This window comes from Pogona vitticeps, chromosome 4, assembly GCF_051106095.1.
Source record: "Pogona vitticeps strain Pit_001003342236 chromosome 4, PviZW2.1, whole genome shotgun sequence".
NCBI classification, from domain to species: Eukaryota; Metazoa; Chordata; class Lepidosauria; order Squamata; family Agamidae; genus Pogona; species Pogona vitticeps.
In genome coordinates, this window is record NC_135786.1 from 122,401,191 (window position 1) to 122,417,627 (window position 16,437).

General features: G+C 44.3%; 1 protein-coding gene across 4 annotated transcripts in view; it reads left to right on the forward strand.

The window, feature by feature from the left end:
- RC3H1 (ring finger and CCCH-type domains 1) overlaps positions 1 to 16,437 on the forward strand; it is a 107,793-nt gene that overhangs the window by 63,277 nt on the left and 28,079 nt on the right. For all 4 annotated transcript variants that reach the window (XM_020798568.3, XM_020798569.3, XM_072998233.2 and 1 more), the window contains exons 10-14: positions 2,213 to 2,491; positions 2,918 to 3,132; positions 8,147 to 8,538; positions 10,875 to 11,033; positions 12,713 to 12,865. In XM_020798568.3, coding sequence (XP_020654227.3) covers positions 2,213 to 2,491; positions 2,918 to 3,132; positions 8,147 to 8,538; positions 10,875 to 11,033; positions 12,713 to 12,865 — 1,198 coding nt within the window. The remainder of the gene's footprint in view (positions 1 to 2,212; positions 2,492 to 2,917; positions 3,133 to 8,146; positions 8,539 to 10,874; positions 11,034 to 12,712; positions 12,866 to 16,437) is intronic.

A 16,437-nucleotide genomic window follows, 5' to 3' on the forward strand; every position in this document is an offset into this window, starting at 1 on the left:
ACAGATTTCCCGCCTCTTTGTTTTAACTTCAAAACATGACTCTGCCACTGTTCAAAGAAATATGGGGCTCTCTAGAATAAGAGGAACCTTGCTTTGAAGTAAAAAAAATTGATGAGAACCCTCTGGCCATTTCACATTCTTAAGCCGAATGCAACAATTGCCTCCTTAAAGAGGAAGAATAGATGACCGTTCTAATAAACAGAGGTACTCTAGATGCCTAACCAGTTCCGAATAGAGGGGGACTAGAACCTCATGGGATTTGGAGACTATATTTCTGTTAATGCATCCTAAAACCACATTGGCCTTTTTTTCAGCCACATTGTACTGTTGGCTCATACTCTTGGCTCATACTGGATGCCTTTCTGAATGTTGTTTTGCTTCCTTCTGTGGCTCTCCAAGGCATTATATTCAGCAGAGAACACTTGCAGAGTTATGTGTTAAGGATGGAACGGTTTGATTTCTTGGCCTAATTCTCCATTCTGGGAGTTCTGTGTGGGAGGCAGGACTTAAATATAGCTTATCCAGGAGAAAGGCTTCAGCTGGAAAACTTTGATGCTCTGCCCAAGCTTCCAGTTCTTGCCCCAGTGCTAGCTGGGGGCTTTTTTTTCTGAAGAGGAAGCTAGGCAGAGTTAGACCTAGTAAATCTCAAAGCCTTCATTTAAGGCTTTTCTCCTGAGCCAGATTTAGGTGGCTGTAAGAGGCATGTTTGTCAAGTACAGTAGTGCCTCGACTTACGAATGTCCCGATTTATGACCATTTCGAATTATGACTATCTTCCGGAATGAATGTAAGTTTGTAAACCAAGGCACCACTGTAGAACTCTCAGAATAGAAAACCACGTTATTCGTAATCCAATAATTTATTTATTTTTAATCCCATCTGATTCCTGGTTTTGAAATGGTTCCAGTTCCTGAAATGATGGTTAAGATGTGTTCTAGTGCTTCCCCGAAAATAAGACAGGGTCTTATATTAATTTTTGCTCCAAAAACACTTTATGGCTTATTTTCAGGGGATTTTTTTTTCATGTACAACAATCTATATTTATTCAAATACAGTCATGTCATCTTCTGGTTTCTGCACAATGGTGGAGGGCAGGGTTTCACTTAACTGGGGTTAATTTTTGGGGTAGGGCTTATGTTACGCGCATCCTGAAAAATCATACTAGGTCTAGGGGGCCGCACGAATCGCCGGAGGAAGGTTATTCCAGAGGCGAGGAGCCACCGCCAAGAAGGCCCTGTTTCATGTCCTTTCCTTCTGGACTTCCCTCGGCGTTAGGCTCCTCAGCCTCACCTCCTGGCTCGCGCGGGTGATCTGAGTAGATCTAGGTGGGAGCAGGCATTCCGCCAAGTATCAAGGTCCTAAACCGTTTAGGGCCTTATATGTAAGCATTAACACTTTGAAGTCAATGCGGAAACGGATGGGCAGCCAGTGCAGCATGGCCAGAGTAGGAGAAATATGATGGTACTTTCTCACTCCAGTAAGGAGTCTGGCCGCTGCGTTCTGCATCACCTGAAGTTTCCACATCAGCTTCAAAGGAAGCCCCACGTAGAGCGCATTACAGTGATCTAATCTAGAGATTACGAGCGCATAAGTTAAGGCATCAGTCATTTTTTTTAACAGTAAGAAGCTCTGGCAGCCCATTGTCCAAGCATGGGCACACCACACCCTGCAGTGATAACCTGCTCCTTTCCATAGACCACAGGCCACTGATGGTCATGAGTGTCTTCCTTCATTGTATCAGTCTGTTTGATTTTATTCCACAGACTTTGATATCTCAAGTAGAGATGGGCATGAACTGTGCTTTGGTAGTTTGGCCCGGTTTGGCGCCCATTCAGGGCCCACTCACTGGCTGCAGCGCACTTCCCTCCTCCACGTGCTTGTGCACTCACCGGCAGTGCTGCAGGCTTCCCTGCCCCGCACCCTCATCTGAATAGACAACCATGCAGAGAAGACAAATGAAGGAAGCACATTGCAGCTGGTGACTGGGCGATCACGCGGAGAAGGCAGGGGAGGGAAGTGCCTGATGTCTGCAGAACAGCTGTGGGGGGGCATCAAAGCATGGTTCAGGCCCACCTGTGATCTCCAGCATTCTTGGTTGTAACTGAATTAAAATTTATCATGGAAGATCTGTTCAAGGACAGAAATGTAATTGTTGAAAGTCAGCCTTTTAAAAATTTTTCTCTTAATTGGGGATGCTTTCTTTTTTCTTAAGATTTCGCAAGATAAACAAACGTCTGGTTCCTCGAAGACCTCTGAGTGCCTCCTTAGGTCAACTGAATGAAGTGGGTCTGTCAGCAGCTGTCCTTTCAGATGAAGGAGCTGTGGATTTGCCCAGCAGAAAACCCTCTGCCTTGCCAAATGGGATTGTTTCAACAGGCAATGCAGTGACACAACTTATCTCTCGTGGAACTGATTCAAGTTATGAGTCAGCCCTGAAGCCTGGGAAGATTGACCACCATAGCAACAGTGCCCCCGGATCACCTCCTGACTTGTAAGCAAATGGTGCTCAGAATTGTTTGGATATAAATGAACTTTCCAATCTAAAGTGGGCAAACGTATGTAAGGTTGAGCTGGCTGTGACATCTGACAGTTCTTTGACCACCAGGGTTGATTTCGTTTTCTGGCTGGTTTGGCTAGAGTTGGCAATTGCTCGCATCCATGAACACAAATCTGATGCACCTCCAAATGTGGTCTGAATACAGAAGTCTTCAGTAGATATAGACAAAAGGGTTCCTCTTCTCTGTGTTTTTCATAATCATGAAACATTTGTTTATGTCCCAGTTTCTGGTGTATCAATAGCTTTTATTGGGAATGGATAAATGGCTGCACTTTAGAAATGGAGACTGTGGAACAACAGTACTTAATGACATTCATTACACATCTTAACTGTTTTGATGTTGTATTCGGTTTCTTCTAGGCTGGAACCCGTTTCCAAGAGTTCTCTCTCTGCCTTACCGGTCACCTCTCACCCAGTGACTCCCCGAGGACCTGCAGACTTGCCTCCAATATCAGTGGGCAAGCAGCTCCAAATGGTACCACGAGGCTCCCCATATCCAGCTCAACAAACAGATGTGTTTTACCCAGATCCTCGAGGAGCAGCCCCCCCATTTGAACCCCCTCCTTATCAACCAGGTAATAGTGGTTTCTGTACAAATTTGGCTTTAGAGTTACAGTTTGCCCAGTTTGAAATACTAATAATACTATTTTCAATTCAGTATTGCCTCTTTGATTCCCAATCTCTCTGTGAACCAAAGAATGAGGAAACCCACTTTTATAGACAATCACTATTATAGCACATGTCATTTTAAAGAATGGAATCATAGAATAATTGAATTGGAAGGAGCCTGTAAGGTCATTGAGTCCAACTCCCTGCTCAATGCAGGAGTCCAAGTCAAAGCAAAGAAATTCTAAAGGCACAACTAAAAACAATTTCAACAAGAGAAAAAGGTGGGAAGCGGCAAAAAAGGCCAGTGTAGCTTCATAAAAAGCTCAGGGGGGACCTAAAAACAAAAAAAGACATGTACAGGAAGTGGAAAGAAGGCCAGGTCACCAAGGATGAGTACAGACAAGTAGCAAGGAAATGCAGGGATGGCATTAGGAGGGCAAAATCAGAGAATGAGCTGAGGTTAGCTAGAGATGCTAAAAGCAATAAAAAAGCATTCTTCAAATATGTGAGTAGCAAAAGACAAACAAAAGAGATAATGGCACAGCTCCACAATGGAGATGGAAATATGATAACAGAGGACAAAGAAAAGGCAGAGGTGCTCAATTCCTAGTTTAGTTCAGTCTTTTCCCATAAAACAGACTATGAACTTTCAAACAAATTGGAAGTGCAAATGAGGAGTAGGGACAGGATTGCAGCTGGAGATAGATAAACAAATAGCCAAGGAATACCTTACCACCTTGAATGGGTTCAAATCTCCAGGGCTGGATGAACTGCATCTGAGAGTACTGAAGGAACTGGCTGAAGAACTCTTAGAACCACTATCCATTATTTTCTTGAAATCGTGGGAAATGAGTGAGGTGCCAGATGACTGGAGGAGGGCTAATGTCCCTGTCTACAAAAAAAGGGGGGGAGAGGAACCTGGGAACTACAGTCCAGTCAGGCTGACATCTAGCCCAGAGAAAATTCTGGAACAAATTATAAAACAGTCCAAATGCAAGCACCTGGAAAACAATACAATAATAACTAGAAACCAATATGGATTTGTCAAGAACAAATCCTGCCAGACTAATTTGATCTTACAGTCGTGCCCCGCTTAACGATTACCCCGTATAACAATGAATCTGCTTCACGACGATGTTTTTGCGATCGCAATTGCGATTGCAAAACAATGTTTTAATGGGTTTTTTCCGCTTTGCAACGATCGGTTCCCTGCTTTGGGAACCGATTCTTCGCATTACGACGATCAAAACAGCTGATTGTTGGGTTTTCAAAATTTCCACCGGCTGCTCAAAATGGCTCCCCACTGTTTTTAGGAGACATTTTTTGCTTAACAGGCATCTGAAAATGGCTGCCATATGGAGGATCTTCGCTGGATGTGCAGGTATTCAGCCCATTGGAACGCATTGAACGGTTTTCAATGCATTTCAATGGGCATTTTTGTTTCGCTTGACGACGTTTTTGCTCTACAGCGATTTCACTGGAACGAATTAACATCATGCTAGGCACCACTGTATTTTTTGTCAGGTAACCTCCCTGTTAAAGAGAGGGAATGCTGTAGACGTAGTATATCTTGACTTCAGCAAAGCTTTTGACAAAGTGCCCCATAATATCCTGATTAACAAGTTAACTAGGTTTGGGCTGGATAGATCAGTTGTCAGGTGGATACACAATTGGCTACAGAATTGTACTCAGAGGGTGATAATTAATGGGTCCTTCTCTAACTGGGAGGTCACAAGTGGGGTACCCCAAGGCTCAGTCCTGGGCCTGGTGCTCTTCAGTATTTTTATTAATGACATGGATCAGGGAGTGCTTGTCAAATCTGCATATGATAAAAAATTGGGTGGAATAGCTAATACCCTAGAAGATAGAAAAAAAATTAAAAATGACCTTGATAGTATGGAGCACTGGACCAAAAGCAACAGCATGAAATTCAACAGGGATAAGTGCAAAGTACTGCACCTTGGAAAAAGAAACCAGTTTCACAGTTAAAAGATGGGGGATACTTGGCTCAGCAAAACTACGAGCAAGAAGGATCATGGAATTGTTATAGATCACAAGCTCAATATGAACCAACTGTCTGAAGTGGCTACAAAAAGGCTAATGCTATTTTAGGCTGCATTAATAGAAATATAGTTTCCAAATTGTGCGAGGTGCTAGTTCCCCTCTATCCAGCACTCGTTAGGCCTCACCTTGAGTCTTGTGTCCAATTCCAGACATCACACTTCAAGAAGGATGTTAACAAATTGGAACAAGTTCAGATCAGGGGGCTGGAAGCCAAGCCTTATGAGGAAAGGCTGAAAGAATTAGGCATGTTTAGCCTTGAGAAAAGAAGGTTGATGGGTGATATGACAGCAATTTTCAAATATTTGAAAAGCTGTCATACAGAGGAGGGGCAAGATCTATTGATCATCCCAGAAAGCAGGACATGCAACAAGTTAAAGGCTCAAGTTAAAGGAAGCCAGATTTTGGTTGAATATCAGGAAAAACTTTCTAACTGTTAGAGCAGTATGACAGTGGAACCAGTTTCCTCAGGAGTTGGTGAGTGCTCCAGCACTGGAGGCATTCAAGAAAAGTAAAGTGTGTGGGTGAACTTTTGTAATTCTTTAGCTCAAGACATATTACCAGGTGCTTTGGATTTCAGAAGAATTATCTCAGTTTTTGACACCCTGTGGCCTGACTTTCTCTATGCTGTTAATTTTCTACCCTAATAGGTTGGTATAGAAATGAAATAAAATAAAATAAATGTATTCTTTATACCCCACTTCAGGCAAAGTATCAATAGTACAGGAGTAAAGTAACCATAAAAGATGGATAGCCATCATATATGTGTGTGCAGAGTGGAGAAGACATACAGTGGGGTCTCGACCTACGGAATTAATCCATGTTGGAACGGAGTCCGTAGGTCAAAAAGTCCGTAGGTCGAAAATGCATTCCCCATAGGAATGCATTGAGAACCTATTAATCCCTATTTGGCCCAAGGAAACCCCCCCACACAAAAAAATTAAAAATAAATATTTTTAAAATCACCTTGCCTTTTTGAAGTCTTCAAGGGGTCCCCCGCCGCCATCGCTGCTGTTGGAGGAGTCTGAGGGCTTCGGCGCGGCTGCCGGAGGCCTCTCGGAGGTCCCCCGCCGCCACTGCTAGTGCTTCAAAGCCACTATTGGCAGTGGGGGGAACATCCAAGAGGCCTCCCATGGTGGCGGGGAAGGCCTTCGGAAGTCCCCTGCTGCCGCCTGGAGCCGAGCCGCGCCTGGCTATCCCAGCCATGGTTGGACTCCCGGGAATCCGAGCATAGCTGGGGTTGGCTGGCGCGGCGCGGCTCCAAGTGGCGGCGGCGGCAGGGTAGGGGGTGTCCGGATGCCTTCCATTGCTTCTCCGCCTGGAAGGCATCCGGAGGGCGCCACCCTGCCGCCTCCGGTAGCCGTGCCGCGCCACGCAACCCCAGCCATGCTTGGACTCCCAGGACTCCAAGCATGGTTTGGGTTGCCCGGCGCGGCGCAGCTTCCCGCCGCCGCCAGGAGCCAAGCCGCGCCTGGCTATCCCAGCCATGCTCGGACTCCCGGGAGTCCAACCATGGCTGGGGTTGCATGGCGTGGCTCTCAGTGTCAGCGGCGGGGGACCTCCAGATGCTTTCCAGGCGGAGAAGCAATGGAAGGCGTCCGGACACCCCCTACCCTGCCGCCGCCGTTTGGAGCCGTGCCGTGCCGGGCAACCCCAGCCATGCTCGGACTCCCGGGAGTCCAACCATGGCTGGGATAGCCGGGCGTGGTGCAGCGCCTGGTGGCGGCGGCAGCAGGAAGCCGAGCCGTGCTGGGCAACCCGAGCCATGCTTGGACTCCCAGGAGTCCAAGCATGGCTTGGGTTGCCCAGTGCGGCTCTGCTTCCAGCAGCGGTGGCAGCAGCAGGCGTCTCCACTGCCATGGGAGGCATCTCGGAGGTCCCCCGTCGCCGCCGATAGTGGCTCTGAAGCACTATCGGCGGCGGCGGGGACTGTTGAGATGCCTCCCATGGTGGCAGAGAAGCCCTGCAAGGCATCCGGAGGCACGACCTACAGCCTACGGACTTGAAGGGGGAGGTGGGGAAAGCACCCAATTTGAATTGGGCGCTTTCCCCGCCTCCCCCTTCTTGTCCGTAGGTCGATTCTCCGGCCGCAAGTCAAAGTAAAGTTTTGCGGCCGGAGAAGTTTGTAGGTCGAAAAGTACGCAAGTGGAGCCGTTTGTAAGTCGAGACTCCACTGTAATGGGTAAATTGTCATGAAATCTAGTAGGATGGGATAAAGAAACTAAACATTATTTGCCACTGGAAAAGGTGAACAGATAGGACTGCAACTCCAGCAGCACTCATAAGAGATTGGCATTGCTTGTGGAATTCCGCATGTCTCAAAAGATCTGTGAGGCATATGGTTGATGCTCCTGTGAAGGAACAGCTAACTAGACTCCCATGGTTTGCCACTGTAACCCTCTTGGGAGAATTAGTTTCTCTGAGCAGCATTTTGATCAAACAGAAAGTAGGTGGCTTTTCCTTCGTATGAAGGAGGCAACAGCTGCTAGTGTCGTAGGCTGCCGTGTTGCCTAAAGAAATCAGATGCTCTCATTCAAGTAAATAGCCTCAATTGACAATGTGACTACTGAAAAAAACAGGAATCATTTTTAGCTATGCAGAGACTGGTTTGTAGATCTGTGTGAATTAACCTGTACTTAAAGTGACTTCCAGAGGTTCTCTCAGCTGTTTCCCCATGCCAATTTTGTCTGTTATAATCTGTGAAATTTATGAAAACTCCTTCAGAAAAAGGTTAGCTTCTGAAGAAGGAGCTCTTCAAAAATAAACTTTATTTAATATAATAAATATATTAGCATATAAATAAACTGAGAAACAGATTTTAAAGTGACATATTGTTTCTTTCAGACTCCATTTTTTAAAAATACACGAACAAATGAATTGTGCTAAGTATGTTTCCAAAATCTTGTTTTGTGTATTTAGGTTTGTATTATCCTGCAGCTCAGTCTTCACAGTGCATGTCCCGATTTGTCCGACCACCACCATCGGTTCCAGAACCAGGTCCTCCTTATTTAGAACATTATCCACCATACCTCCCAGATCGCATGGTGAATTCTCAGTACAGTGCACAGCCACAGCAGTACCCTCCTATGGGACAGCCCATGTACCCTCCCCACTACGACAGCCGGCGTGTGTATACCTCTGCCCAGCCATATCAGCGAGAAGAGATCATCCGAGCAAGTCCTGTTCCCATCGAAATTCCTCCACCAGCTGTATCACCATACATACCTGAAACAAGAGACAGATATCCGCAAGTAGAGGGCTACTATCCAGTTGGTCCACATCTGAATCAGATCAGACCTTCGTATCACAGAGTATGGGTTTTGTATTGATTTTTCTTTTATTTTGCTTAGTATTTTAATATACAAAATTCATTCTCATAACAACTATTTGTGATCCTTGTAAATTGAGCAAGCTGGAATGGTTTTTCTTCTTGATTTTACTAGTTGTTGGAAATTGTGAAAGAACTGTATAATAGTGGAGATCCACTATTCAGTGCTATGAATCAAGGGATGTTTGTAAAAAAAAGTGCCATATAAAATTTCTGTAGCTGATATCCTTTTAGTACTTTAATATGTTCAAGCATCTGGGCATGAAGTAAAGCCTAGTTAACTAAAAGGGAATACCTCTCTCCTGATTCTAATCTGAATTGCATGCAGTGCTCATGGGCTTGTATATCTGGGTGGATTTCTTTTCTGAAACATGTTGTTTAAATACAAATAATTCAGGTTTCCAGGGGAACTACAATAAATGTGAAACTTGCTTGCTTTCTCTCTCTCTCTCTCTCTCTCTCTCTCTCTCAGGATCTGTAAGTCGTCTTGCATTTCAAATAAAAACCCAAGTACAATTTTATTTTTATTTATATAAAAATGGTGAAATCTCATTCTATACGTTAATGCTGCATCAGCTGCTGTGATTTTTTTGAAATAAAACATTAGCGATCCTCCACTCCAAAAGTCCTAAGGCTCTTATGGAATCCCTTTTGTTGTTGGGAAGCAATTGGAGGCTGTGGGATAGTGGGGGAATATTTAATTAACAAAACTCACTGCTACTTGAATGACTTTACCAGCAGCAGTAATCTTCAATAATTAAAGACTCTCTCACAGAGAGAGAGAGAGAGAGAGAGAGAGAGAGAAGCTCTGCAGCCCCCAACAGCTTCCCAGTGACAAAAGGGATATGCCACAGGAGCCTTGGAAACTTGTGGGGAGTGGGGTGGGTTGAGAAATATGTTATTTCCAAAAAATCATCAGAACTGATGAATCTGAACAAGATGGAAATACTGCAGGTGGGGGCCCCTAGTGTCTGTGGTCTGGGTGCCTCCCTGTCTTTCAGGGTGGTGGTGTTATTCTTTCCACAAAAGACGAGGTGCGTAGCTTGCATGTAGTTCTGGACCCAGAGCTATCAGTGGCATCACAGGTCCCGTCTGTGGTCTGTTCTGCTTATTTCCACCTAAAGTGGATCGTGCAGCTGACCTTGACACTAAGTCCCTCACCACACTGGTTCATGCACTGGTAGTCTCGAGATTAGACTACTGCAGTGCCCTCTACACGGGGCTGCCTTTGGGACTGCTATAGAGATTGCAATGGGTCCAGAATGCGACGGCCAGATTATTGAGTGGGACAAGGAAATACCAACACATCTCCCCCACCCTGGCCGCCTTACACTGGCTTCCTGTTCACTTTCATACTAGTTTCAAGGTAATGGTACTAACCTATAAAACCTTAAATGATTTGGGACCTCGATATCCGGCCGAATACCTCCTTCCATTTAGATCTGCCCCGCCCTATAAGATCATCCCAGGCCGGGCAGTTGAGAGTTCTGACCCCTGAGAGAGGCCAGGAAAACAACTACTAGAATTTGGGCCTTTAGCTCCACAACTATGGAACTCTCTTCCACCCAAAGTCCGCCTGGCCCCTTCACTGGACACATGTAGGAAGCTGTTAAAAACCTGGATATTTAAGCAGACCTTCACTGAACAAACAACTTTATGATACAACAGTGTTTGCTGAAATATCATCCATCACACCACCATGCTTTTTAAAAAAAATTTTAGGTTTTTAATTGTAATTTATTGTATTGTATTTGTTTTCACTGCACTTTATGATATTTGATTTATGCCCCAATTTTATTGATGTTGTATTATTTTGTTATTCTGTTGTTTGTTTATCTGTTGTAAACCTCCCAGAGTGGCCCTGGCTGCCAGATGGGCACTATATAAATCAAATAAATCAAATCAATAATAATAATAATAATAATAATAATAATAATAATAATAATAATAATAATAATAATAATAATATAAATAAATAAATAAATAAATAAATAAATAAATAAATAAATAAATAAATAAATAAATAAATAAATAAATAAATAAATAAATAAATAAATAAAAATTAGCCTTACATAGTTTAACTTCACAGGACAGGATTTCAACCATTAAAACGTCATTAACTCAGTTTTCATATAAAATTCCAATAGAAGTATAATGAAACCATCTACATATTAATGCTTACTCTTGCTATGCTTCATTTATGTGGATTTAGACAATAAGTTGGAGTTTCCTATGGTGTAAACTGTAAGCAGTAGTAAACTGCAGATTAGTCATTTTTTCAAATTATTATTTTAATTATAAACCTTGGTAAATTTTCAGGAGCCTTATAGCCGACCTCCTCTTCAGCCTCATCCCAGCCTAGATGAACTGCACCGAAGACGAAAGGAGATAATGGCACAATTAGAAGAAAGGAAGGTCATCTCACCACCCCCTTTTGCACCATCACCAACTCTGCCTCACTCTTTACATGGAGACGAGGTGAATATATTTTTTAAGTTTTTATGTTACTTTGTTTGCACAGTGCTCTGCCATAATCTCACTCCATTTCACCATGTTTACAGGACAGCTGATATTTTCCTGGCTTGCCCAGTTGATGTGTCTTCTTATAAGATATCCAATATGGGTGTAACATGTATATAAAGCAGCATTTCTGAAACTGTTAGGAGTTCCTGAGAATAGCACAGGAAGGGCTATTTTTCTTCCACTGGGCTAACAGCTGGCCATTGGTGTTCTGTAGCCCCTTAAGAGAAAGGCTGCTCCCTATCCTCCCTCCCTTGCATTTTTCTGTTTTGCAGGGTGTATCCAAATGGTCCTGAATTCTAGGGGACTAATGGGACCAGTCTGAGATTGTAAAAAATGGTTTTATCTTTTTTGATGACCGAGCAAATGAGAAGTGTATGTATTGAAAGTGGACCAGGGGTATTGGTGAGAAAGAACATGATGGTAATAGCAGATACAGATGCTTCATCCAACACTGAAGCAGCCTTGAGTGAAACTCCTGTATTTGCTGTTGCCATATGTAGCACCTATATTTGCTGTGTTTGGATTAAATATATATATAGCTGGACCCACATTGCTTTTCACACCATTGCCATCCTGACCTGGTAAATTAGGTAAGGGATCCCGCCAGGGAGGCATGGGAAGTTGACTCAGCAGTTCTCAGCACATTTTCAGACTTGGTATCAGCCTCTGGGTCCATTTTCAATGCATACATTTCTCTTGTGTTTGTTGGGTCATCAGAAAAGGTCTGGCTAAAGGATGAGTAGAGCTGGAAAAGTGTCATTTACAAGTCTGGAGGTTGGAGTGTTTACATTTAGGTTCCACTTTAAAACATTTATGAAGCAGAGATATGTGACACATGTGCATAGTATGTGCACAGCATGATTGACATCTAAAATGAATTAAGAACAGCTTGCTGCTCTGTGATATGATAGTCTGCTGGAATGAACTCTGAAATTCAAGGGGTATTTGGAGTCAGACTCCCCCATGCCGTGCAGTTTGGTTCCTAGGAGATGTTTCTTTTAACCTCAACAGGTTTTCTTTCTGGGAAATGCATTAGGGTTTTTTAGTTGGTTGCACAATGATTAACGTACACTTTGTTAAACAGCAACCTCCTCCCATGACAGATGTTTTGCTATAGACCTCATGATACTTTCTCAAAATTCCAAAGGTGCCTACAAAACATGAAGGAGTGAGGACTGATAATTCAGACGCAAGAGAATATAAACTGTGTTAGATATATTGGAGCAATAAATTATATCTGGTACAGAGAAATATATTGTTCTAGTATCTCTGTGTTATGGAATATCAGTGGAATATCAGAGTCTACCTATCAGACCTAAAATATATGCGTGTGGTAATGTCCATGTTACATATTTCCATAAAATAGTGGAATGGTTGTAGGTAGATTGTGTGCTGCTATATATTTAATTATGTTTTATACATAGTTTAGTCTGAGAACAATGAATTATTGCCTCTGGGAACTTTTAAACCACAGTATTTGTCTTCAGTGCCAGTTTGTTAAGAATTCACACATTTAGTAGATGCACATTGTTATGCTTGCATTCTTTTTGTTTTAGTGTTGTTGCAGTAATTTTGAATGCCAAGAGCAGGCTTCTCTCCCTTCATTTACACAGTTGTACTATGTTTTTATGCAGTATATGGATGAAGATCTGAAGGTAGCTGGCAAATACAAAGGAAATGATTATAGCCAGTACTCTCCTTGGTCATGTGACACCATCAGCTCCTACATCGGAACCAAAGATGCAAAACCCAAAGACATCGTGGCAGTGGGGTTTGTGGAGATGGTGGTAAGTGTACAAAGAAGTCATATTAGTGCCAAACAGAGAATTTTCTGTGGGTATTAAAAACCAAAAAGCGAAGTAAAGTGTTCTGCTTATATACTACCCCATAGTGCTTAAAGCCCTGTCTGGGTGGTTTACAAGTTAATTATGCAGGCTACACATTCCACCCTCCCCAGCAAGGTGGGTACTCATTTTACCAACCTTGGAAGGATGGAAGGCTGAGTCAGCCTTGAGCTGTCTACCTGGGATTGAACCCCAGGTTGTGAGCAGTTTTGGCTGCAGTACAGCAGTTTAACCACTGCACCACAAGGCTCAGTAAATAATTAGATTTGGATTTTCAGTTAGAAGGGCAGGATGCAGTGGCCAAAACTTTTTGCAGAACTATTCAGATAGCATAACTTTTAAAAGCAAATTGCCCCCAGTTAAGAAATTGCCATAATTATCAGTTGCACACTGAATCATTCAACTCAGTGTGCAACTAATGATGTGTATGTTGATTTCCTAACTTGGGGCAGTTTGCCTGAGCCTCTAAAAGTTCGTGCTAGTTTTGCTATGCCAGCATAGCTAGGTAAGAGGGATAGGGCAATGTGTAAAGTTGGCCATGCAGAGAATCCCAAGTTTCTGGGATAGTTCCTTGTAACAGGAGGTTTAAGGATTTCTGCTCTCATTAAAATGCAGCTTTCGGTGTCATTTCTTTCCCAGCTGTTGGGAACTTGGTTCAGACAACATGCTATAAATTATAAGATATGTTTAGCTATGATTAATGTAATATCTGGATTGAGAAACATTTGTTTGCAAATCTTTGTTTGGCTTTTGATGTCTGAGTGAAAACTGAATTAACAAATAGTCCAACTATCACTTCACCCATAGAGGCACCATGAAAGAGGGACTGAAGCTGAATTCTGAGAGGGCAGAGGATGAAAACAGATATCTATCTCTGAAATGCAGTTTGTCATATGTCTGAAAGCTCAAACCAGTGCTTGGCTTCTAAACTATGAGGCGTGCTGTCTGAATGGAGTTGAAATTTATTGTAATAGTTTTAAAACTTCATGCTGCTAGAGTATCATGAATACTGTAGAGGAATTTGTGTAGTTAAAGACTTTTATAAGTCTAAACCACCCACTCTCAGAAGAGATTGCCTGCTCTCTCTCTGCTTGAGTTACTGTTCTGGTTTGTCTCTTTCCAGCCAGCAGGTGTGTGTATTTGCCGCTGAGCTGCCTTCAGTGTTCTGTTTGCATGAAGCAAAATGGAGGATCTTTTTCGTGGCCTCTGTGAATGCACACATATGGGTATTGTCTGTGCCTGCGCTGACTCTCTCGGAAGATTCTAGAGCTGAAAGTAACAAGTTTATGGTTTGATCCTCCATGAGGTATATGCTCCTCCCACCCATCATCTTCCCCAGTTCCTTTTTTCCACCGAGCTGAACGGTTCTCAGGAAAGATAGAACGCTTCGCTATTGCCTTTGGCTATTCTTTTTAGGCTCTTTAGAGCTTTTGTCTTTTACAGTATTTACTACTTAGTGATCCTCCACGTCTTTTTGTTTGGCCTAATCGGCTTCCCGCTGTTTTTATTCCTTTCCCTTTCCTCCCCTTATCCTACCCCCCCACACACACACACACTAGTTCTCCGCTTATGGCCTCGCTATCTCCTTTCAAACACTGTACCACTTGTGCAAATAAAATCACATTCTCCAACGGTCATAGTCAGTGCCTTTTTTGCCTGGGCGAGGAACATCCGAGCCATTCATGCCCCACTTGTAAAAAGTTAACCAAGCTGGCACTTAAGCAGAGGCTCCAAAGACTTAGGTCTTACCTTTGGCAAATGGTCATGAATCCTCCTACTACATCTTCAGAGGCTTCTAGATCTCCTGCCCTCTCAGTTGATAGACTTCCAGCGGGCCAGTCTACCTCTGACTCTACGTCTGTGCTACCAGCTAAGGACACTGTTGAGAAAACAAAGTTGTCTGGTAAGCACAAATTGCCCTCCTCTGAAAAATCTCGAGCGCACGATACAGGCTCTAAGAGAAAACCTAAACCCGCTTCTAAAAAGCTCAGGAAGGACAGGCTTCCCTGTGTGGAGCCCCCTCAGCCTTCTCTACCTTCCCCCGTCCTCGAGGAATCATCCAGAGAAGCCCCTGATTTAGCCCCGGACTGGGATGAAGCCCATGATGTTGCGCCCCCCCATGATGCCACTCCAAACCCCGAGCATTGGCCTCATTGCAACTGCGCCACAGTCCAGCCCGGCCTTGGCCCTTCCAACCCTGACTCAGGGCGGGCAGCTGAAAGCTCGGCATCCGATCCGGAGGTCCCCCCTTCTCCTCCACGGAAGAGAACGGAAAAACAAAAGCACCTCTCTCCACCGAGGTCTGTGGCATCGCAAGGCGATTTCTGCCCCTTCCCTATGGTACCATATCAGTGCTTTGACCCCTACATCTGGCAAACCCTATATGAAAGGTACCCGTCTGAACACGCTAAACGGCCTCGAATGATGCCGGAACTCTCCCATGCCACCCCCTTTATGGACTTGAACCGCCTCCGTGTGTCCACTTCTGCCCCAGCAGTTTCGGCTTCATCTGCACGCCCTTCTGCCCCGTCTAAGCCAACCTCACAGAAGCGAGACAAGGCTCGTAAAGCCTTACCCCCATGTCCTGCACCTTCGATGCTGGGCCCAATGCCACCTCAAGACACTTTCGAGGTCCTGCCGACTCAACGACACCAGAGGGTATCGGTCAGTCAGACTACCCTTCATCTCCAGACTCCCCTGCATCTTCGGAAGCACAACACTCTGAGTCCTCCCATGAGCCCGAGCTGCCCCCTCCTCTTCCAGATACGAGCGATAGCCATGCTTCGTCTTCCTCAGACGACTTCTCTTCCTGCTCTGCCCTTATCTATCAGATGGCACAAGCCCTGCACCTTGACACCGAACAGCCCCCGTCTGCTGATGCTGACCTGGTGTTCGACAACATCAACCAGGAGCGTCCCACTCCCTTGAGTCTTCCCTTTAATAAGTCTATCCTTCAATTTATTAAGGACACTTGGGGAAAAAACCCTTCTATTATGCAAATCTCTCGTCGTACTGATGGCCTCTATAGGACCCATGATGTCAATGCCGAGTTCCCCAATAAGCATCCAGTGCCTAACTCTTACCATCGTCGAGTCCAGCCAGGCTCGAGCCCACGCCAGGTCCAAACCTACCCTTGCCAATAAAGATGGCAGAAAAGTTGACACACTGGTGAAACGAGTCCACTCTCTGCAATCCTTTTTGCTCAGAAATATTAGCTACCAGGCAACCATGGGTGCTTTTCAGCGTCATCTTTGGAACCAAGTCCTCCCTCTGATTGATTCAGCCCCAGAACCCATGAGATCTGATCTCATCAACATCCATTCACAAGCCATTTCTCTGGCCAAGTACCAGAGGATTGCGGCTCGACACTCCACTGAGGCAGCTTCTAAGACTTTGGTTACTTCTATTTCTATTCGGCGCCATGCCTGGCTCAAGTCCTCCACGATCTCTGATGACACCAAGCCACGAATTGAGGACTTGCCCTTTGATGGTGCCAGCCTGTTCAGCTCAACAAC